This window comes from Suncus etruscus, chromosome 20 (genome assembly GCF_024139225.1).
Source record: "Suncus etruscus isolate mSunEtr1 chromosome 20, mSunEtr1.pri.cur, whole genome shotgun sequence".
Lineage (NCBI taxonomy): Eukaryota > Metazoa > Chordata > Mammalia > Eulipotyphla > Soricidae > Suncus > Suncus etruscus.
Genome location: NC_064867.1, coordinates 44,095,650 through 44,118,809, shown reverse-complemented (window position 1 = coordinate 44,118,809; position 23,160 = coordinate 44,095,650). Strand labels below are relative to the sequence as shown.

The window sequence follows — 23,160 nt, the reverse complement described above, 5'->3', positions numbered from 1 at the left end:
CCCCAGATCTAACCTCACTCTCTCCAGGCCGGGTTCTCTCTCTGAACCTGCTGGGCAAGAGGAGGGCTATGTGTGGCGAAAGGGGGACAGCAGGATCCTACCCTAGATTTAGGTTCTTGGGCCCTACTCCAATTGCTCCCCAGGGCAGCCAGGGTGGGGTGGGAGTCCTTCTCCTCCCCATCCCAAAAGGGATTGCAAACCGGCTTTGCCCAACTGAGGGAAAGAGGGAAGGTCACCAGTAAGCAGTGGGTTGGAAGTAGTCTTCAGATTTTTTTGTATATGTTTGAAAAAGGGATAGGGAGAAGAGACTGAAAGCCGTTGTACTAAATGTGTATATACGTGTACAGATATGTCTATAAAATCACTGTATGAGACCAATGTCCTGTGGTGAAGGCATTCAAGGATGGGCTGAAGCAGGAACCATAACTCTCCCTCCCCTGACCTCAGCTGGTTTCCGGAGAATCCTGATATGGGCAGTCATGCCCCCACTTACAGTTCTAGACAGAGCTTTTACTAGTAGTAAACGCACAATAAATTGCAGTGAGTGCTAGTGCCAGTCACTGATCTCAGCACGATAAAATACTCCGACAAGGGCGGTGGGTTCCCTGTTCCACAGCCTGGAAAGTGAAGCTCGCAGCACCCAACTCGACTGGAGCTGCCAGCCAGAACCCTGCGACAGGCCTGCCCACTACCCCACCTCCTCCCAGCTCCAAACAGTTGCCAGCAATTCTCCGAACAGAAAAAAGGCAGAGAGCAGGACAGCAGGAAGGCCTGTTTCTGTTTTTACTGGAGGCTCAGGTGGCACATGACAGTTCATAAAATGGCTTCAGAGGTAGGGGCAGAGGGGAAACAAAAAATAAACTGGGATGGGAAAGAAAAAGCACCAGGAGGACATCGGGGCTGGCTGTTTCCTTCTCAGCCTATTTTAGGGGCAGGAGTTGGTGCCTCTGAACAAGAATGGATCTTTTCCTTCAACCCTTGGTAAGGAAAAAGGGGGGGGAATCAAAAGGCGATTGTTGCTTTAAGCCCTCCTGAGTCTCAAAGTAAAGGGGGAACGCTGGTGTTTCGATGTCACGAATTATGGGGAAAGAGGGAGAATGTGCTGGGTAGGGTACAGGTTAGTTGGAAAAACTGGCAGATACCTGTGAGAGAGAGAGACAGAGAGAAAAAAAATACAAATCACTCTGAACATCATGACTTGGTCCTGGCCCTCTCAGCAGCCCATCCTGGACTACCCCAGAGCAGCCCCTCACCAGATGGTGGCTCTGGGTGTCCTTTGAGTTGGAATCACTCCAGTATGGTGGTGGTGGGGTCCCCACTGTTGATAGGGGCTGAGGTCTAGAGAGAACAAGAGTGGTCAGATTAGACCCTCTTATTCGTTTAAAACCCCTACTTAGCTTACTCTCACCTTTTCTCTTTCCATTCCTTCCCCAACCATTCTCCCAATTTACATCTATGCACAAGCTAGTAGCTCTGCCCTGGGGGTGGGGAGCTGGAAGGGTGCCAGAAGATGACAGAAATCTGATCACCTCTGCTGAGGTTTCCTGGGCACTACCAGTGTTGGGTCCAGCTATACTAGCTCTTTGGGGTAAGCTGTGGGCTTTGGGATGAAAGGAGAGGTGTAGACCAGTGGTCCTCAAACTACGACCGGTGGGCCACGTATTGTATTTGTTCCCATTTTGTTTCTTCACTTAAAAATAATACATGCGGGGCCGGGAAGGTGGCGCTAGAGCTAAGGTGTCTGCCTTACAAGCGCTAGCGTAGGATGGACCTCGGTTCGATCCCCCGGCGTCCCATATGGTCTCCCCAAGCCAGGGGCGATTTCTGAGCTCATAGCCAGGAGTAACCCCTGAGCGTCAAACGGGTGTGGCCCAAAAACCAAAAAAAAAAAAAAAAAAAAAAAAAAATACATGCAATGTACATAGGAATTTGTTCATAGCTTTTGTTTTTACTATAGTAACCAACCCTCCAATGGTCTGAGGGATAGTGAACAGACCCCATGTTTAAAAAGTTTGAGGACCAGGGGCCGGGCGGTGGCGCTGGAGGTAAGGTGCCTGCCTTGCCTGCGCTAGCCTAGGAGACGGACCGCGGTTCGATCCCCCGGCGTCCCATATGGTCCCCCAAGCCAGGAGCGACTTCTGAGCGCATAGCCAGGAGTAACCCTGAGTGTCACAGGTGTGGCCCAAAAACCAAAAAAAAAAAAAAAAAAAAAAAAGTTTGAGGACCACTGGTGTAGACAGTGCCAGGAGAGAAAGTACAGGAAGACAGGAAATAGCTAGATGTTCAGGAGAGAGGGAAATTAGTGGCAGTGTTTTGGTTCCCTTCCACAAGAGCCATTTTAGTTCACCTCTGCGGCTGTGGGCTGCCTGGGTCCAGGGGGCTGCTGCCGTCGCCGCTGGAAATACGGGCGGTTTCGTGGACGCTGGGGCTCCGGCCGGGAACCATCAGTTGGGCCTTGGCTGGGCTTGGTCTCACCATCCCCACCTTCTGTAGTTGGCTGCTGAGGTGGCCTGGGACGGAAAGGCCTGGAGAGACAAAGAAATAGCCACAATAAAGCAGGGAACATGGTGCACTCAGCCACCCAGCCCACTATAGTGAATAATTTTCTTAAAACTTATTGTTCTGAGGCCAGAGCAATAGCACAGCAGATAAGAGCGTTTTGCCTTGCATGCAGCCAACCTGAGTTTGATCCCCGGCATCCCATATGGTCCCCCCCAAGCCAAGAGTGATTTCTAAATGCACATCCAAGAGTAACCCCTGAACGCAACTGGCCCAGAAACAAAGGAAAAAAAAAAAAAAAACTTATCCTCCTGTTTTGGGAGATCAATAGTGGATGGTAAGGGGGAAGACATTACCCTAGAGGAAGTCTTACCTTCGGTACCTGGGCCGAAATCTGGGTGGGGGGACCCGTTCATCTCCCTGCTGTTGGTCCCCCTCCAACGGGGCTGTCTCTTTGGGTTCTACCCCATCGGTGCCCTGGGAATACACAAAAGACTGGGTAAACAGGGAATACACAAAAGACTGGGTAAACAGGGAACACCAGTCACCCAGAAGTGCCACACCATCCACCCTTTCCCAGCCCTCGGTTCCACTTCCTTGGGAAACGCCTTGCCAACTCATTCCTTCCCGGGATCTGTGCCCCTTCACTGTTCCCCTCACCTCAATAGGCTGCTGCTGGTTGGAGGGCCTCGGGCCTCGCACAAAGCGCCTTCGGTAGAAGAATGGCGGTGGGCGCCGGCGTCGGGGACGCTGCCCAGTCTCTTCGGCTCGCTCCCCTTCGCTGCCCGGTTCTGTCCCGCCTGCGGGGGCCTCGGCCACCATGGGTGGTGGGGCAGCAGGGCGAGGCCGGGGGATGAATCGGCGGAACCTACGTCGATTGGGAGCGTAGCGGCTGCCCTTCACTGGCACACCCCCAGGTCCGGTTACGTTGGCAGCTTCTGCACCCTGCCACGGAGGTGGGAAAGAAGAAAGGAGCAGCTCCAGGGGCCGGAGTGACAGGTAGGGTGTTTGCCCTGGACACGGCCAACCCAGGTTCAATCCCTGGCATCCCAGGTGGTCTCCCAACCACTGCCAGGTCTAATTCCTGACTGCAGATCCAAAAGCAAGCCCTGAGCTCTGGCAGGTCTAGCTCATAAAAGAAAAAAGATGTTCCCCAAAAATGCACACTCCCAACCTGGCTGGAATCATCCTGTGTGTTTTTCCCTTCTGCAATTCTACCTCCTTCCTCCTCTCCCCAGGTGCTCAGTTGTGTGTGTTTTGGCCCTTCCAGAAGAGGCCACTTCTGCAACTTGTCCTTTTTGAACAGTTGCTTGTGGATACTTGATTAAGTTTAAAACTGATGACAGAGGTAGGGATGGGGAAAAGCTTGGCACCCCAGATGACAGACTCAGTCTTTGGTGGAAAAGGTCCCAAGTGAAGAGAAATGGAAGTGCTTGGTGAACTACAGAAAGACCCAGAAATCACAAGGACACTTTCTTTAGGACAGCCATGAAAGCAACCAAGGGACTACGACAGTGGCCAGATGAGCAATCGTTTCTAACCTGACAGCTTGGGCTACCTGGCCAAAGGACGGGCCAAAGCCTGGGAGGACCTCAAGGCACCCTCCCACAGCTTGGTCAACTTGACGGCCCTCCACAGCCCTCAAACCTTCTCTCCTTCCACGACATCAAACTCCACAGTCTCCCCATCTCCAACGCTGCGCAGAAACTTCCTGGGGTTGTTTCTCTTAATGGCTGTCTGGTCAGGGGAAAGGTCAGAAGGGTGAGGACAGCGAAACGAGTCTCTCAGCCCTGTTGGGTCACCACCCAATGCCATTCTTTTGTACCTCTTGTGGACAAGGACTGAGTACAGAGCGGGGAGTAGGTAGTCAAAGTGTGGTGGTTGTGGGTCAGGGTTAAGGAGAACAGCCATACACTTGACTAGGGGCTTCTGAAACAACTGTGCAGTTACCAGTGTTCCCCATTTTTTCTCCTCCGTTTGTCCCTCATATTCTTTTTTTTTTTTTTTTTTTTTTGTTTTGTTTTTTGGGCCACACCCGGTAATGCTCAGGGGTTACTCCTGGCTATGTGCTCAGAAGTTGCTCCTGGCTTGGGGGACCATATGGGACACCGGGGGATCGAACCGCAGTCCGTCCAAGGCTAGCGCAGGCAAGGCAGGCACCTTACCTTTAGCGCCACCGCCTGGCCCCTGTCCCTCATATTCTTAAGGGAGGCAAAAATCATGAATTCCAAAGCAGACTTAATCTTACACTGAAAAGTGGGTAAAACATACTGTGCTTTTTTTTACTTCATCCTATTGAGCCCTTACCACCAAAGCAGCGGTTCTCAAACTGGTGAGCAGAATCACCTGGAGAGCTCATGCTAGCGATTGCTGGGTCCCTCTGAGAGTCTGACAGGTTCAGTAGGACCGGGCGGGGGCTGGCAATTTGGACACCAGGCACTGCTGCTGGTACAGGGACCACACACTGAGAATGACTGCACCCAAGTAACTCCACCCTGTCCTTTTTCTCCGAACGCTGACTGATTCATTTCTGGAGAGGCGGCTGTTTCTAGTAGGTGGGGAGCATGCCAGGCCCAGAGGGCAATCCTGCATTTCTTAGAGACAACCCCACACAAGTGGGGTCAATGGGGCTTAGTTCAGACACTCGAGGCAACACTGGAGGTGAATGATTTCCTGGTGGGCATACTGGGGCAGGTGAAGGGAGAGCGGCATCATTCCAAGTGTTAGATGGCAAAGGCCTTCCAGAAGGAGACCGAGTCCTTCCCTCAAAAACCACCTAGCTCTTACCTGGTGGACAAAGACATCTTCCTTGGTGTCATTCCTGCAGAATAGGATGGGTTGTTAGGGGGGGGACTTGAGTTAGGCTCTCCCCTCCACTGAGGTCTCCCTGGCACTTGAGGGTAGACAGAGGCCAGGGATGAGACAAGAGCCAACAAGGGCCCCTTCTGCCAGAAACTGGCAGAAAGTACGCCTTAAACCTCAGTACAAAATTCTGGGCTTCCTAAGGACAGAGGGAAGGAGCTGGCAAAGGCACCTTGAAGGAACTGGGCCAATTCCTTACCTGCCGAGTGTTCCACCTTCTACCCCAGGGGCACCCAAGAACCTGGTAGTGCTGGGTGTAACTGTCCCTGGCCAACACCCCTCTTCCCCGCCCCCCAATCATGCTGTCTCCTTCCTTCTACAATCGAGGGGAAAAAGTGAGGGGAGGAGCTGAAGTATAGAACAAGTTTGAAGGGAACAGTGTGCCCCAAGTTTGCTTTGAACAGCCACAAATTTCAACCACCAAGCTCAGCCTGGCAGTAAATTCCACTCAGGACCTTCTCATCACACTAAATGACCCAGGCTGAGAGATCATTCTCTAGTCACTGCCGGGCCTATTAGCCATTTACTCTAACACCTTAACAGGGGCAGAAGACTTCACTTTGGAACCTCTCAGGAGTCCTGGTTCCAGAATCAGAGTGGGACCCGTCCCAGGAATAAATGCTTTCGCTTTAAGCACTTGGCTATGCCCAAAGGTCAACGGGCTAAGAGGGAATGAGGGTGTCCCAGGAGAAATGGGCTAGGCAGAATGCCCGGCTGGAGGCCGGACCAGGCTCTGTCAGAGCCCACCAGCATGGCTCTCCAAGAGTCAGGAGGGTTGGGGAGGCCTCCGGTTGAGCTCAGCCTCAGTCCCTTCAGATGGGGAATGCACGGGAGCCAACAGTTCCCCAAGGGAGCGGAGTTAAGAGGACTGTTAGGCCTGCAGGTGGAAATAGGAAATGCAGATTCCAGCCTGGAGCCCCGAGGCACACAGAAAGAGCCAAAGGCTTGGCAAATTAAACGGTAAGGCCGTGAGGCCGGCAAGCCCTGCGGGTCACAATCAGGTTTACCAAGTTTCTAGCTCATTAACCCACAGCTGCCCTTGGAGAAGAGCAGGCTGGCTTCATCTGGCCCACATCTGTGCGGCCACTTGGAAGCGGCATCAGCTACAGATTGCAACCACGTGCCTCTCCAAGAGGGCCAGAGGAGATGGGGAAGGTGTCCAGTCCCGGGATGACACCCCGCACCGTCTGCCCCCGCCCTGGGCTCCTCGATACCTGTTGATGAATCCGTAACCATTCCGGACGTTGAACCATTTGACAGTGCCCAGGACTTGGATGGCTGCCAGGCAGAGATGCATTGAGGGGGCAGTAAGGCGGAGGGAGGGAGGAGAGATGGGTTGGACTCAGCTCCAGACACTCAAAACTCTATCATGTCTCTTATCTCCTACCCTCAAACTAGCCAGATTTTTTTTTTTACCCAGAGGCTTCAAAACCTTTTCTTCTCCCCGTCACTCAAGGCTCACACTCAAGTGCTCAGACCCCAGGGCTGGGACTCTCAAAGCCCTTGCGCCCCCAGGGAATGTTTCTCTAGCCTGCCAAGCCTGAGAACTTCATCTAGACTTGGATACTCACCTGGTCCACAATTCCTATCCTGAAGTGTTGAAACTGGGGTCGTTTTCTACTTCTCCCCCAAAAGAGGGTCCTAGGGTGGCGGGCCTGGTAGGTAGGGCGTTTTGCCTTGCAGGCGGCTGACCCGGGTTCGATCCCTGGCACCCCATAGGGTTCCCCCCTCTACAATTCCCACGCTGAGGTGTCAGAAGTGGGGGTTTTCCTACTTCTCCCCTAAAAGAGGGTTGGGGGGTGCCTGGTAGGGCGTCTTGCCTTGCAGGCGGCTGATCCCTGGCACCCCATAGGGTCCCCCCTCCACAATTCCCACCCTGAGATGGTGTCAGAACTGGGGTGGCTTTTCTACTTCTCCCCAAAAAGAGGGTCCTGGGGCGGGGGGGGGGGGAGGCCTAGTAGGGCATTTTGCCTTGCAGGCAGCTGACCCGGGTTTGATCCCTGGCACCCCACAGTGTTCCTCCCTCCGCAATTCGCCCCAAAAGAGGGTCCTGGGGGTGGGCCTGGTAAGCCGACGCGTGTTCAATTCCTGGCACCCCATAGGGTCCCCCCATCCACAATTCCCACCCCGAGGCGGTGTCAGAACTAGGGGGGGCTTTTCAACTTCTCCCCCAGAAGAGGGGCCTCCTGGGGGGTGGGAGGGCCTGGGAGGGCCAGAGAGACCCGGGTTCGACCCCTGACACCCCACAGGGTGCCCCCTAGAGCCTGCCAGGAGGAGACATTTCTCGAGTGTGCGGAGCTAGGATACGGGTAACGCCTGGATTGCTGCTGTGGGGCGTGGCCCCCCAAAATGAAAGAAGTGAGTGTCCCAGGAGGGGGAAGAGGCGCCTGCACCCCGGGCCTGCTGCCGGCTGGCTGAGCACCCCGAGGGGCCTCTGAGGCGGGGGCGGGCCCCGCACACCCCACTGGGCTTCCGGGGCCCCGAACCCCCAAATCAGGCCCCGCCCCGCCCCCTGAGCCGCCCGGGCGCGCGCCCCGGCTCACCCAGCACCGGCTTGTCCGCCTGGCTGCGGGCCGGGGGCGCGGGGGCGGCCGGGGCCGCGGTGGCCGGGGCGCCCGGGGCGCGGGGGGCCGGCAACGAGGGGGCCCCGACTCCGCCCGCGCCAACGCCCGCCCCGCCGCCGCCCGCGCCGGCCTTCGGGGGCTCCCCCGCGGCCGCCGGCACCGGCACCACCACCGCCACCACGCCCGCGGCCGTCGCGGCCACCGTCGCCCCGGGGGCCGCTGCTGTCGCCGCCTCCGCCTCGCTCATCCCGCCGCCGCCGCCGCCGCCTCTGCCGCCGCCTCCGCCCGGCGCCACCTCAGCCGCGGCCCCGCCCCGCCCCCGCCGCGCCCGCCTCGCGCCGGCCAATCGCGGCGCGCGTCCGCGCCCCGCCCGCCGGCGCACGGCCAATCAGGGGGCGCGGACACGCCCGCTCGCCGCGCTCGCCCCGCCCGCTCGCCGCCGGGCCCCGCCCCCGCGGCGTCCCGTGGCCGGCGCGGCGCGGCTCATTGGTCGGCTCCCCCGACGCCCCGCCCCTCGGCACCCGCCGCGGGAAATCCAACTGGCTGCCGCCGCCCCAACCGCCGCCCGGCCCGCACGCGGTGGGCGGGGCCAGGAGAGGAGAGGCGAGGCGAGGCGAGGAGAGGAGGGGCGCGCCGCTCCCGGTTGCCGTGGCGACTGGGTGGGCGGGGCCCGAGCGAGCGGTCTCCGGGATGGCTGTCACCTGGAACCTGCCCTCGCCGTCCGTCCCCATCCGCCTCCATCCTCCATGCTCCTCCATCATCTTCCTTCATCTTCTGTCCTCCTCCATCCTCCACCCATCCTCCATCTTCCATCCATCCTCTTCCATCCTCCTCCATCCTCCATGAGATCCATCTTCCATCCTCCTCCATCCTCTTCTATCCTCCATCCTCCTCTTCCATCCTCCATTCTACTCCATCCTCCATCTTTCTCCATCCTCCATGAGATCCATCTTCCATCCTCCATCCTCCATCCTCTTCTATCCTCCATCATCCTTTTCCATCTTCCATCCTCCTCCATCCTCCATCATCTTCTATCCTCCATCATCCTCTTCCACCCTCCATTCTACTCCATCCTCCATCTTTCTCCATCCTCCATCCTCCTCCTAGACTGTCCCCACACACCCAATCACAGCCGGCTACAAAGCTCAGCTGAACCTTTTTTTGCTCTTCCAGCCCCATGGCCAGTCACTCTCACTTGTCTGCATTTTCCAGGTAAAATCATTGCCTGAGTCCAACTCACAGCTCATGGCTGAGTTTCCATACCTGTGTGCATCCTCGCACTCAGCAACCTCAGCCGGGTATTCATTCAGTATTCTTTCAGTTCCCTTCCCAGGGCCAGGCAAGTGCTTCGCAGACCTGAGCATGTCCAACCTCCCCTCAGTCCATCGCTTTTCCCATGTCTTGGACAGGGCCTGCTGTGCCTGGCAGGCAGATCCTCTGGTTTCCAGATACCTGCCCTCTTTTTTGTTGTATTTTTGGGCTACACTAGGTGGTGTTTAGGCCTTACTCCCTAGCCCTGCAGACAGGACTCAATCCTGGTGGGCTTGGGGGCCATAATGGCAGGGGTCATACCAAGCACCTTACCCTCGGAAATATCTCTAGACCCCCGGCAGCCCTGCTCTCTTTCTGGTCATTCCCTGTACGTTATTTCTTTCAATTCAACAGGCTCGTTTTTTCTTTTTTCTTTTTTTTTTTTTTTTTTGATGTTTGTAACCCCAGTAGCACCCAGGTGACTACTGGCTCTGTACTCAGCAATCACTCCCTGAAGGCTCGGGTAACCACATGAGATGCGGGGAATCAAGCCTGGGTCAGCTGTGTGCAAGGCAAACACCCTACATGTTGTGATATCCCTCTGGGAGTCTCCAGGCTCTTTCAACTCGATATATTTGCATTGCTTTTGCCTAGTATGTTCCTTCCATGTCTTTCAGGTTAAATTGGGGAGGATAGTTGGCCGCAGCCAGCTGTGCTCATGGGTTACTCCTGGCTCTGATCTCAGAATTCGCTCCTGGCAGGCTCAGTGGACCAGATGAGCTGCCGGGGATCTAATGCCCCTACTGCTGTGCCATCACTCCGGTCCCTTTCAGGTCAACTATTAAATTAAATATCAAATTAAAATATATTAAATATTATTTGTCCCTATCATACCATCCTTATTCGTGGCATTATTTCAGAGGGGACACACCTGGGCAGTGCTCAGGGCTTACTACTGCTGGGGCTCAGGTGATCATATGGGATAACGAGGGATCATCAAACAGGGGTCAGCTGCCTGTAAAGTAAGTAAGCATCTGCAGCCTCTTGTGGCATTTTAAAATGTTTTTTATTTGTGTTTACTTGTTTTTGTTTTGTTGGGGGGGGCCACACCATGGGTTGTTACTTCCTGGCTCTATTCCGGAATCACTCCTGGTGGGCTTGGGAAACCAGTTATATGGGATGCTGGGGTTTGAACCCAGGTCTGTCTTGTGCAAGGCAAATGTCCTACCTGCTGTGCTATGGTTTCGGCCGATTTATTTTTATTTATTTTTTGGGGGGGGTCACACCTGGCAGCACTCAGGTTACTCCCGGCTCAGCACTCAGAAATCACTCCTGGCAGGCTCCAGGGACCATATGCGATGCCGGGACTCAAATCACCGTCCTCCTGCATGCAATATTTATTTATTTATCTATCTATCTATCTTGCTTTGGGACAACATCAGCAGCGCTCAGGGGTTAGTTACTCTTAACTCTGTGCTCAGAAATCACTCCTGGCAGGTTCAGAGGACTAATAATTATGGGGTGCCCTGATGGAACTTGGGTTGTCCGAGTGCAAGCTCTACCTGCTATCCATACTCTCGCTTTCTTTCTCTAGCCTCCCGTGACATTTCTTCTTTTTTGTTTTTTAATATTTTTGTAAAAATTATTGTGTTTGTGCCCGGAGAGATAGCACAGCGGCGTTTGCCTTGCAAGCAGCCGATCCAGGACCAAAGGTGGTTGGTTCGAATCCCGGTGTCCCATAGGGTCCCCCGTGCCTGCCAGGAGCCATTTCTGAGCAGATAGCCAGGAGTAACCCCTGAGCACCGCCGGGTGTGACCCAAAAAACAAAAACAAAAAAAAAAATTATTGTGTTTTTTAATAAAATATTGAGGTTCTATTTTTTAATTGCATCAGTGGGAAACACAGTTACAAAGTTGTCCTGGCTGTTTCGGTGGCTTAACAATTTTTCCACTATTCTCCTCCTCCCCGGGCTAAAACCCTGAAGTTGGGTGCAAAGACCCTAAGACCCACCCATATCTGGGAGGGGTCTTGGGAACCGGATAATAGGTGTAACTACCTGCAAGACCTCCCATTTCTGGGAGGGGTCTGGAAAAGGATAGATAAACCTCTGAGCCAGGGGATTCGGGCCCTTTTGTCTTTTTTGCCGTTTCTCTTTTGGCCCGGCTCGGCTTCCTGGCTTTTGGATCTTTGGGCCGCATGGAGCCCAAAGGGAAGATGGCTAACAGGAGATAAGATGCAGGGCTAGCAAAATATAGCTGTGCTTGAAAGGTTGACATAGGCCACACACCTGTGGTGGCAAGGGCATGAATAAAGATGATTCTTCCTGATGGCTGCGTGTGAGTGAGTAATTTCACCTGGGCCTGGAACTCGCCGGCTGCATGGAGGTTGCAGAGCCATGTGGGCTGGATGGCATCCTCCACCATCCAGCCTCATCGTTATTTATTTAACACAACAATTGTGTTTTTTAATAAAATATTGAGGTTCTATTTTTTAATTGCATCAGTGGGAAACACAGTTACAAAGTTGTCCTGGCTGTTTCGGTCGCTTAACAATTTTTCCACTATTCTCCTCCTCCCCGGGAGCACGTTTCCCTCCACCAATGTCTTTAATTAAGACATTAAGACATTTAATTAATGGGGCCTGAAAGGACGGTGGTTGGAATCCCGGCATCCCATATGGTCCCCTGTGCCTGCCAGGGGCGATTTCTGAGCATAGAGCCAGGAGGAACCCCTGACTGCTGCTGGGTGGGACCCCCCCCCAAAAAAAAAGACATTTAATTAAAAAAAAAGCCTTTTTGGATTTGTTTCCCTGATATTCACCCCACCCTATCAACTTCACAGCACTAAGTGGCAGCGCGTGCGCAATTTGTGTCTGGCCCAGTGCCTGACAGCACTGGGGTTCCACATCATGGATGGATCCATCCATGTTTCATTGACAAGCCAGCTGGTCCTGGAACCCCACGACCCACCACCGGATCTGGGATCCACAATCCACCACCTCTCTCCCGGAATAGAGACCCAGATGCTCCTCTGTGGCCCGGGAGGCCGTGCTCCACGCGTGTTCGCGAACTTCGTGCACCCGCGGTTGCTCCCCGGCCTTGCAGTGGCAGCTCGGCCAGCCAGCAGCACCTGCCCGACCCCGACGCGCCCTCTGCCGGCCTCTCCCGGTGGCGGCCACCCCGACTTTCCCTTCCTCTTGGCCGTCCAGGTATAGAAAGAAAGAAGAGGGCTGCAGAGATTGCGGAGTAAATTGTTTATTTGGTTTTGTTTTTGTTTTGCTTTGTTTTTGGGTCACACCCGGCAGCGCTCAGGGGTTCCTCCAGGCTCCACACTCAGAAATCACTCCTGGCAGGCTCGGGGGACCACATGGGATGCTGGGATTCGAACCAATGACCTTCTGCATGAAAGACAAATGCCTTACCTCCATGCTATCTCTCCGGCCCCCAGCAGTGCCATTTAAGGCAAGTATGCAAATATGTACTGTATCCTCGAGCATAAAAATTAGCAAATATGGGGTGGGAGGGATAGCAAAGCCCTAGGGCATTTTATTTGCCTTGCAAGCAGCTGATGCAGGACCAACAGTGGTTAAAATCCCAGTATCCCATATGGTCCCCCGTGCCTGCCAGGAATGATTTTTGAGTGCAGAACCAGGAGTAACCTCTCAGCACCACAAACAAAAGAATTAGCAAATGTGGGGCAGGAGAGATAGCACAGTGGGGTAGTGTTTTGCATGAGACCCACTCAAGTTTGATCTCTGGTGTGGCGGTGCTCAGGGGTTACTTCTATGGGATGCCAGAATTCAAACCACCTTCTTTGGCGAACGCCTTACCTCCACACTATCTCTCTGGTCCCCCAGGAGTAATTTCCGAGTGCAGAGTCAGGAGTAGCCCCTGAGCACTGTTGAGTGCTGGGTGTAACCCAAACGAAGCAAAAGAAAGAAAGAATGAATTAGCAGATGTTGGGGCCAGAGAGATAGTGCAACAAGTGGGCAACAGTAGAGGGCATTTGCCTTGCATGTGGTTGTCTGGGGTTTCACTCCAGCATCCCTGAGTCCTGCCAGGAGTGATGCATGAGCATCACAGACAGGAATAAGCCCTGAGCGCCACCAGATGTGATCAGATAACAACAAAAAAAATTAATCAGAGGCCAGTAGGAGATGCAACTAATTTCTAAACAATGCAGCTGGAGAGATGGTCCAAAAATGGACTGAATGCATGCTCTATATGCAGGGGACCCAAGTTTGATTCCTGGTACCTTATGGTTCCCTAAACAGTCAGGAGTCGTCCCTGAGCACCAGTGTGATCCAAGAAATAAGCACGATTCTAGGGAGATCAGCTCATTTTCATTCATGATTATAGGATTTATGTGCGTTATTTTCTGGTGACTTAAAATATTTTAGGAGTTGGAAAGATAGGACAGGGGTTAAGAGGCTTGTCTTGCATGCACAGAAAGGCCTGGCACCACACATAATGACCTCATCCCTGCCAGCAATGATTTCGGAGCACAGAGCCATGAGTAAACCCTGAACACTACCAGTGGCCCCAAATCTCCCAAAATATTTTTTTTCTTTTGGTTTTTGGGTCACACCAGGTGACGCTCAGGGGTCACTCCTGGCTATGCGCTCAGAAATCGCTCCTGGCTTGGGGGACCAACCATATGGGACGCTGGGGGCCGGAATCACTAGCATGGGCAAGACAGACAGACACCTTACTGCTTGCACCACCACTCCCCCCCAAATATTTTTTTGGGGTTTTTTGTTTTGTTTTGTTTTTTTGGGCCACACCTGTTTGATGCTCACTTGCTAAGTGTTCAGAAATTGCCCCTGGCTTGGGGGGACCATATGGGACACCGGGGGATCGGAACCGCCGTCCTTCCTTGGCTAGCGCTTGCAAGGCAGATACCTTACTTCTAGTGCCACCTCACCGGCCCCCCCCCAATATATTTTAACACAAAAGGTAAAATTGGCTTCAGCAAAAAGCCTTCTTTTGCCAATCTCTTCCCATTGGCTCCTGTCCACCCGAGTTGTCTCCCACTTTCTTTGCTCTTTGGGTTTTTGTTTGTTATTTTTCTTTCCCTTTTGTTGTTGTGATCATATCAGGAGGTCATATGCACTTGGTTGTGGAGCATGCACATGTGTTTCCTGAAGGTCATGCTCTTTAGTGGCTTTGCCTGCACATACTCTTAGTTAGTGTGCACCTGTGCTGGCATTCTTCTTCTTCTTTTTTTTTTTTTTGGTTTGGGTCATACCCAGCAGCGCTCAGGGATTACTCCTGGCTCTAGGCTCAGAAATCGCTCCTGGCAGACTCAGGGGACCATATGGGATGTGGGATTAGAAACACCGACCTTCTGATTGCAAGGCAAATGCCCTACCTCCATGCTATCTCCCTGGTCCCTGAGCTGGCATTCTTTTTTTTTTTTTTTTGGTTTTTGGGCCACACCCGGTAACGCTCAGGGGTTACTCCTGGCTATGCGCTCAGAAGTCGCTCCTGGCTTGGGGGGACCATATGGGACGCCGGGGGATCGAACCGCTGTCTGTCCTAGGCTAGCGCAGGCAAGGCAGGCACCTTACCTCTAGCGCCACCGCCCGGCCCCTAAGCTGGCATTCTTTATGATGGTGGTGAACATCTAAATAGCAGGGCTCCTGGGATAACACCTGGGTGTATAGAGTGATGCCTGTGACAGAACTCTTCAGCCTCCCTCAGGCTTGCAAGGCAGTCCCTTTACTCATGAGATAATCCTGAACACTTGCCCACGTTGGGGGGGGTGCAGGACAGAGAGGTTTTGAGTCACACCCAATGGTGCTCTGGATTTACTCTTGGCTCTGTGCTCAGGGGTCACTCCTGGCAGGCTCTGGGGCCACATGTAATGCCAGGGATCTTATCCTAGTAGGCCACATGCAAGGCAAATGCCCTACTCACTGTACCATCATTCCAGTACCTTCTCTTTCCCATCTTGTAAAAAATAAGATGGGAGGGGCCAAAGAGATTACACAGTGATAGGGCATTTGCCTCGCACACAGCCAATCCAGAATGGATGGTGGTTTGAATCCTGGCATCCCCTATGGTCCCCTGAGCCTGCCAGGAGTGTTTTCTGAGTACAGAGCCAGGAGGAACCCCTGAGCACCACCGGATGTGACCTCAAACCAAAACAAATATAAGATGGGAGCAAGAGGGGCTGGAGTGGTGATGTTAAGAGGTAAGGCATTTGCCTTATAAGCGCCAGCCTAGGATGGACCGAGGTTCGAGCCCCTGGTGTCCCATATGGTTCCCCAAGCCAGGAACAATTTCTGAGTGCATGGCCAGGAGTAACCCCTGAGCATCAACAGGTGTGGGCCCTCCCCCACAAAATAGATGGGAGTGAGAGCAATAGCTTAGAGCATATGGTGCTTGCCTCATATGCAATCAACTGCCACCCTGCCTTGCATACTGCCAACCCAGTATACCAGTCCACGAATTGGCAGTTCTAACCAAGATCTGTAGTTCTCAGCTTTTCTACACTTACAGATCCATACCGCTCCATAGGCCGGTGGTTGAAGACACAGGAACTTCAGGACTGCGAACCCTCCCTCTCCTCTCCAATAAAGTAGGACACTTGAACCTCAAATAGAGAAATCTTCCTCTTCTAAGTTCATTGTCCTGGGACCAGAGCAATAGCACAGCAGCAGGGTTTGCTATGCACGAGTCCACCCCGGGAAGGATCCCAGTTTGATTCCCAGCATCCCATATGGTCCCCTGAGCCTTCCAGGAGCAATTTCTGAGCACAGAGCCAGGAGTAACCTGAGTGCCACTTCGAGTGACCCCCCCCCAAAAAAAAAGACAACCACCTCCCCCAAAAGAAAAGTTAATCGTCTTTCTTTCCCTTCAGAGAATAAATTGGGGTCTTTGTTAATAAGAATCACTTATGGGGAGTTGAGAGATGACTAGGAGGCTACAGTACCCACCCTGCAAGTGTGAGGCTGTGAGTTTGACTGTGCGTACAACTGCAAGCACAGAGGTTGGCCCTGTAAGCTCTGCTATGTGAGAGTCCAGGTGCTGCACATGATTTCTGGCTGGTCCACAGCCACTGCAACTAAAAGAGACGACCCTGGGCAAGCACCACAATAGAAAAAAATAAACAAGGGCCTGAGTAGTAGTAGCACAGCAGTAAGGCATTTGCCTTGCATGCCAACGACCTGAAACCGATCCGGGTTTAATCCCCGGCATCCCATTTGGTCCTCCGAGTCTCCCAGGAGCAATTTCTGAATGCAGAGCCAGGGTAACCTGAGTCCTGCTGAGTATGGCCCCCAAAAATTTTTCAAAAAAAATAAACAAAACCAAGCAAACAAACAGAGCACTAGGAGTGCATTTGTGTATGGCCAGCATATATGTAAACAGGCTAGTCATCCCTGGCACAAGCTCACAACCAAGCATTCACATAGCTCTGGCCATCACAACATCAAAAGAATTGGATATGGGAGGGGAAAAATCAGATGTGCTAAGTTGCTTCAAGCACCCTAAGAAGAGAGAAGGCAAGCAGGGAGAAAGAAGAAAGAAGGGCGTGCAGTACTCCTCCTGGCTATCAGCATGGATGATCCTCAAGTATGTCTGGAATTCATTCTTCTCTAACTTCAAATTTACATCTCACTGATTTACTTTTTTTTTTTAGTTGTTTTGCCACACCCAGTGGTGCTCAGGAATTACTCCTGACAGTGCTCCGGGGCCACATGGGATGCCAGAGATCAAACCCAGATTCAAGTGCAAGGCAGACACCCTAAGCAGTGTACTATTATTATTATTTGTTGGGTTTTTTTTTTTTTGGCCACACCCGGGAGCTCTGGAGGTGGGGGTGTTAGTCCTGTCTCTGTGCTCAGAAATCACTCCTGGTAGGCTCAGGGAACCATAGGATGGCAGGGATCAAACTTGGGTCAGGCACATGCAAGGCAAGTCCTACCCATTGTGCTATTGCTCTGGCTCTCACTGTTTTACCTCTTGATTTTTCTCTCAGCATCTGGCAGTTTTCCCTGCTTGGATCCTCCCCCTCCCCAGCCCCATTCTATGAAGATTCAGACTCTGCCGGACTCTGGTGGGCTGTGGGGACCCAAAGTCTCTGCTCTCCTGGCTCCTCATCTTCTAGGACACCCTGAGTAGGGGTCCATACAGAGAGGTCTTGAAACAGGCACCTTGCCAGTCAGCACGCTATTGTCAGAATGGCAGCAACAGGAGGCAAGTCCAGATCCCAGGTCTGAAGTCTAGTTTTGAGCTGGTGGAGATAGGGCGGGCAACAGTGAGGTTGGGAGAGATAGCACAGCGGTGTTTGCCTCGCAAGCAGCTGATCCAGGACCAAAGGTGGTTGGTTCGAATCCCGGTGTCCCATATGGTCCCCCGTGCCTGCCAGGAGCTATTTCTGAGCAGACAGCCAGGAGTAACTCCTGAGCAACACCGGGTGTGGCCCAAAAACAAAAAAAAAAAAAAAAAAAAAAAAGAAAAAAGAAAAAAAAAAGAAAGAGAGCCAAGAAAGGTAGGAGCCTGAGGCATGAAATAGAAAATACTATAAGATGTTCTTTTATTTTTGGTTTTTGGGTCACACCTGGTGGCACTCTATAAGATGTTCTTTTATTTTTGGTTTTTGGGTCACACCTGGTGGCACTCAGGAGTTACTCCCGGCTCTGCTCCTGGCATGCTCAGGGTCCATATGGGATGCCAGGAATCGAACCCAGGTTCATCCTGAGATGGCCATGTGCCACGTGCAAGGTAAACACTCTACCTCTGTGCTATCTCTCTGGCCCCAAGATGTCCTTTTTTATTTAGGAGAAAGGGAAGATTCAAGACACAAATTTTTGTTTTTTGTTTGTTTGGGTCATACCCTGCAGAGCTCAGGGGTTACTCCTGGCTCTATGCTCAGAAATCGCCCCTGGCAGGCTTGGGGGACCATATGGGATGCCAGGATTCGAACCAACGACCTTCTGCATGCAAGGCAAACACTTTACCTCCATGCTATCTCTCCGGCCCCCAAGACACAAATTTCTACTCTTAAAATCTTCAGTGATTTTCAGATACAAGTTGTCCTATGTACACCTTTCTCTGTTCAATTAAATTAAATCTATGTAATGAAAGAAAATAAAAAAGAAAAAAAAGAAAAAGAAAAAAATTAAATCTATGCATTCCTCTTTCAATATATTTTTGTTAGTATATTTCTTGAGCTGCTTTGTATTCTTTGTTTTTTTGTTTTTTGTTTTTTTTTTGGTTTTTGGTTTTTGGGCCACACCCGTTTGACGCTCAGGGGTTACTCCTGGCTATGTGCTCAGAAATCGCCCCTGGCTTGGGGGGACCATATGGGACGCCGGGGGATCGAACCCCGGTCCTTCCTTGGCTAGCGCTTGCAAGGCAGACACCTTACCTCCAGCGCCACCTACCCGGCCCCGTATTCTTTGTTTTTTGTTTGTTTTTGGGTCACACTCAGCAGTGCTCAGGGGTTCCTCCTGGCTCTATGCTCAGAAATCGCTTCTGACAGGCACGGGGGACCATATGGGATGCTGGGATTCGAACCACTGTCCTTCTGCATGCAAGGCAAACACACTACCTTCATGCTATCTCTTCAGCCCCTGTATTCTTTCCTTTATGTGAAATTGGTTTTGTTTATTTTTAAGTTAATTTGCTTCTTTTTGTTTTGGGGCCACACCCAGCAGTTCTCCAACCTTACTGTTGGCTATGTGCTTAAGGGTCTCAGAGGACCAAATGAGATGCTGGGAATTGAACCTGGATCTGCTGCATGCAAATACTTTTTGTATTATTATTATTTATTTTTTTTTTTGGTTTTTGGGTCACACCTGGCAGTGCTCAGGGGTTATTCCTGGCTCCAGGCTCAGAAATTGCTCCTGGCAGGCACAGGGGACCATATGGGGCGCCGGGATTCGAACCGATGACCTCCTGCATGAAAGGCAAACGCCTTACCTCCATGCTATCTCTCCGGCCCCTACTTTTTGTATTATTGCTCCAGACCTTTAAAAAAAAAACTTGGAGGGGCCCAGCGGTGGCGCTAAAGGTAAGGTGCCTGCCTTGCCTGCGCTAGCCTTGGACGGACCGCGGTTCGTCCCCCGGAGTCCCATATGGTCCCCCGAGCCAGGAGCGACTTCTGAGCGCATAGCTAGGAGTAACCCCTGAGCGTTACCGGGTGTGGCCCAAAAACCAAAAAAAAAAAAAAAAACTTGGAGGGTCCAGAGAGATAGCACAGCGGCCTTTGCCTTGCAAGCAGCTGATCCAGAACCAAAGGTGGTTGGTTCGAATCCCGGTGTCCCACATGGTCCCCCATGCCTGCCAGGAGCTATTTCTGAGCAGATAGCCAGGAGTAACCCCTGACCATTGCCGCCGGGTGTGGCCCAAAAACAAAACAAACAAACAAACAAACAAAACAAAAAGAAACTTGGAAACATCAGGCTGGAGAAAAATAGTACAGCCAGTAGTAGGGTATTTGCCTTTCATATGGTCGACATGAGTTCAATTGCTGATACCCCAGATGGTCCCTCAAACATCACCGGGAGTGATATGTGAGCACAGAGCCAGAAGTAAGCCCTGAGCACTGCCAGGTATTACCCAAAAACAAAAATAAGTGGCTGAAGAGAGAGCATGGAGATAAGGCGTTTGCCTTGCATACAGAAGGACGGTGGTTCAAATCCCTGCATCCCATATGGTCCTCTGAACCTGCCAGGAGCGATTTCTGAGCAGAGAGCCAGGAGTAACCTCTGAGCACAGCTGGGTGTGACCCAAAAACCAAACAACAACAACAACAACAAAATAAAACTTGGGCAACCAAATTGTATTTGTTTGTTTGTTTTTAGGCCACACCAGCAGCACTCAGGGGTTACTCTTGGCTCTGTGCTCAGAAATCACTCCTGGCAGGCTCAGGGGACCTTATGGGATGCCAGGAATTGAACCCAGGTCCATCCTGGGTCAGCTGTGTACAAGGCAAACGCCTTACCGCTGTGGTATCTCTCTGGCTCCAAGAGCCACCGAATTGTAAAGATGTTTATTAACCTGACGATTTCTTTTGTTTGTTTATTTTTGGGTCACATGAGTTTGTGTGTGGGTTGGCTCTGGGCTTAGGAATTATTCTTGGCCAGCTTGGTGACCATATGGGATGCTGTGGATCAAACCTGGGTTGGCTGCATGCAATTTAAACTTCCTACCTGCAGTCCAGCCCCTTGCATGACAGTTGCTATTGTTCCAGGCCCTAGTATTTAATTTTAGGGTTTTTTTGTTGGTTGGTTTTCTTTTTTTTTTTTCCTTTTGGTTGGTTGGTTGGTTTGGGGGTCACACCCAGTTATCCTCAGGGGTAATTCTTGGCACTGTACTCAGGAATTACTCCTGGCTGGTTTGTGAAACCATATTCTGGGGATTGAGCTCAGTATCATAAAAGACGAAAGCCCTACCAACTATACTATTCTCCCAGCCTACATGTTTGTTTTCAAGATTAAATTAAATTAAATTACTTGCATCCCAGAGGTTCCCCAAGCACCACCAGGAGTGACTTCAGTGTAAAGGAGTTACCCCGAGGCATCACTGGATGTAGCCACGAATAAAAACAAACAACAACAAATTATATCAATAAAAGCTGCTGTTTTCTTGAGAGTTAGTCCTTGGGCCGAAGTAATAAGCACAGCAGGTAGGGCACTGCACATAGTTGACCTGGGTTTGATTCCTGGCTTCCCATATGGTCCTTTGCGCCTGCCAGGAGTAATTTCTGAGCTCAGAGCCAGAAGTAAAACCTAGTGCTGATGGGCCCGGAGAGATAGCACAGCGGTGTTTGCCTTGCAAGCAGCTGATCCAGGACCAAAGGTGGTTGGTTCGAATCCCGGTGTCCCATATGGTCCCCCGTGCCTGCCAGAAGCTATTTCTGAGCAGACAGCCAGGAGTAACCCCTGAGCGCCACTGGATGTGGCCCAAAAAACAAACAAACAAACAAACAAAAAACCTAGTGCTGAGCCAGAAGTCGGCATTGAGTATTCTTGGTGCACATCTCTACCATCAAAAATGAAATAAAAAAAAAAAAGGCTTAAAGAAAAATAACGTGGAAAATAATAGGGACTAGAGAGAGTACAGAGAAAAGGACTTTGGCTGACCTGGCACATCGAGGCTATCTCTGACATCCTATGGTCCTCTGAGTACTAATAAAAGTAATTCTTGGCTCTACGCTCAGAAAGCGCACCTGGCAGGCACGGGGGACCTTATGAGATGCCGGGATTCGAATCACCGTCCTTCTGCATGGAAGGCAAATGCCTTACCTCCATGCTATCTCTCCGGCCCTTGTTTCCACAATTTATAAGGGGCCGGAGAGATGGCTTGGAGGTAAAGCGCTTACCTTTCATGCAAAAGGACGGTGGTTCAACTCCTGGCATCCCATATGGTCCCCTGTGCCTTCTGGGAGTAATTTCTGAGTATAGAGCCAGGAGGAACCCCTGAGCGCTGCCAGGTGTGACTCCCCCCCCAAAAAAAAAACTATGAAAATAAAAGGTTTTGGGCCCGGAGAGATAGCACAGCGGTGTTTGCCTTGCAAGCAGCCGATCCAGGACCAAAGGTGGTTGGTTCGAATCCCGGTGTCCCATATGGTCCCCTGAGCCTGCCAGGAGCTATTTCTGAGCAGACAGCCAGGAGTAACCCCTGAGCACCGCCGGGTGTGACCCAAAAAACCAAAAAAAAAAAAAAAAAAAAAAAAAAAAAAAAAAAAAGAAAATAAAAGGTTTAAGTAGAAAAAAAAGACTCGAAACGATCATTATTTGTAGATGATATGATAATATAGAGAGAAAATCCTAAAGATTCTCTAAAATCATGGGGCCGGCAAGGTGGCGCTAGAGGTAAGGTGTCTACCTTGCAAGCGCTAGCCAAGGAAGGACCGCGGTTTGATTCCCCCGGCGTCCCATATGATCCCCCCAAGTCAGGGGCAATTTCTGAGCACTTAGCCAGGAGTAACCCCTGAGCATCAAATGGGTGTGGCCCAAACCCCCCAAAAGAAAGGAAAAAAAAGATTTCCCAAAATCTAATAGAAACAATAGCACAGCAAGGAGGCTAATTACAAAATCAATATACACATATTGGGGATAGAGTGATTGTCAAGGGAGTAGGGCTCTTGCTTTGCACAAGCTTACCCAGGTTCAATTTTGGGCACTGCATATGGACCATCATTGAGCACTGCCAATGTGGCCCTAAAATAGGCAAAATAAAAAAAATTACATTAATTTAGGAATAGAGAGGTAATATAGTGTGTAAGGTATTTCATCTCATAAGTGGCCAATGCAGGTTCAATTCCAAACATATGGCACAGAGCCAAATGGGGCTCTGAGCCCCACCAAAAGTGGCCTCTGAGCACAGAGCTATAGTAAGCCCTGAACAGAGCAAGGTGAAATCTGAACACTAAAACAAACAAAAGCTAAAACAACACAGCTGATGTAAAATTTAAAGCCTTTTTGTTCGTTTGTGTTTTGAGGCCATAGCGGGTGGTGCTCAAGGATGACTGTAGCTCTGTGCTCAGAAATCACTCCTGGCATATTCGGGGAACCATATGGCATGCCAGGGATAGAACCTGGGTCAGTTGTGCTATCGTTTCAGCTCCAAATTTAAAGTTATTTTAGCTGGCTGTAGTTCAGTGGTAGAATTCAAGCCTTCGACACATTTGGACCTGGGTTTGTTCCCTAATACTATGGAAAAAATAATAAAGCACACAGTCAGGTGTAAAGCCCTGAACACAGTTAGATATGGCTAATCCATCCCCTTCCCCATAAAATGGGTCTAAAAAATAGATGAGTGGCTGGAGAGATAGCATGGAGGTAAGGTGTTTGCCTTGCATGCAGAAGGATGGTGGTTCGAATCCCGACACCCCATATGGTCCCCCAAGCCTGCCAAGAGCGATTTCTGAGCATAGAGCCAGCCGTATGCCCTGAGCACTGCCGAATGTGACCAAAAAACCAAAAAGAAAAAAAATGAAACCTATCTAGCACCATTACTTTACAGCACCCA

The 23,160-nt window shown here is 51.4% G+C and overlaps 2 protein-coding genes across 4 annotated transcripts in view; one reads left to right on the top strand and one right to left on the bottom strand.

The window, feature by feature from the left end:
• Positions 1-23,160, top strand: part of EIF5A (eukaryotic translation initiation factor 5A) — a 153,650-nt gene that overhangs the window by 119,365 nt on the left and 11,125 nt on the right. The gene's annotated exons all lie outside the window — the stretch shown is intronic.
• On the bottom strand, positions 1,288-8,172 carry YBX2 (Y-box binding protein 2). The gene is made up of 8 exons (XM_049766215.1): positions 7,905-8,172; positions 6,576-6,639; positions 5,287-5,320; positions 4,147-4,236; positions 3,160-3,444; positions 2,873-2,976; positions 2,348-2,525; positions 1,288-1,338 (listed from the first exon to the last, which is right to left on the bottom strand). The coding sequence occupies exons 1-8, from the start codon at positions 8,170-8,172 to the stop codon at positions 1,288-1,290; spliced, it is 1,074 nt and encodes a 357-aa protein (XP_049622172.1).

Coding starts and splice junctions, on each gene's coding strand:
- YBX2 (XM_049766215.1), bottom strand. CDS start 8,172: ATGAGCGAGGCGGAGGCGGCGACAGCAGCGGCCCCCGGGGCGACGGTG. Junction 6,640..7,904: donor GGCGGACAAGCCGGTGCTGG/GTGAGCCGGGGC, acceptor TCTGCCTGGCAG/CCATCCAAGTCCTGGGCACT. Junction 3,445..4,146: donor ATGTCGTGGAAGGAGAGAAG/GTTTGAGGGCTG, acceptor CCTCCGTGGCAG/GGTGCAGAAGCTGCCAACGT.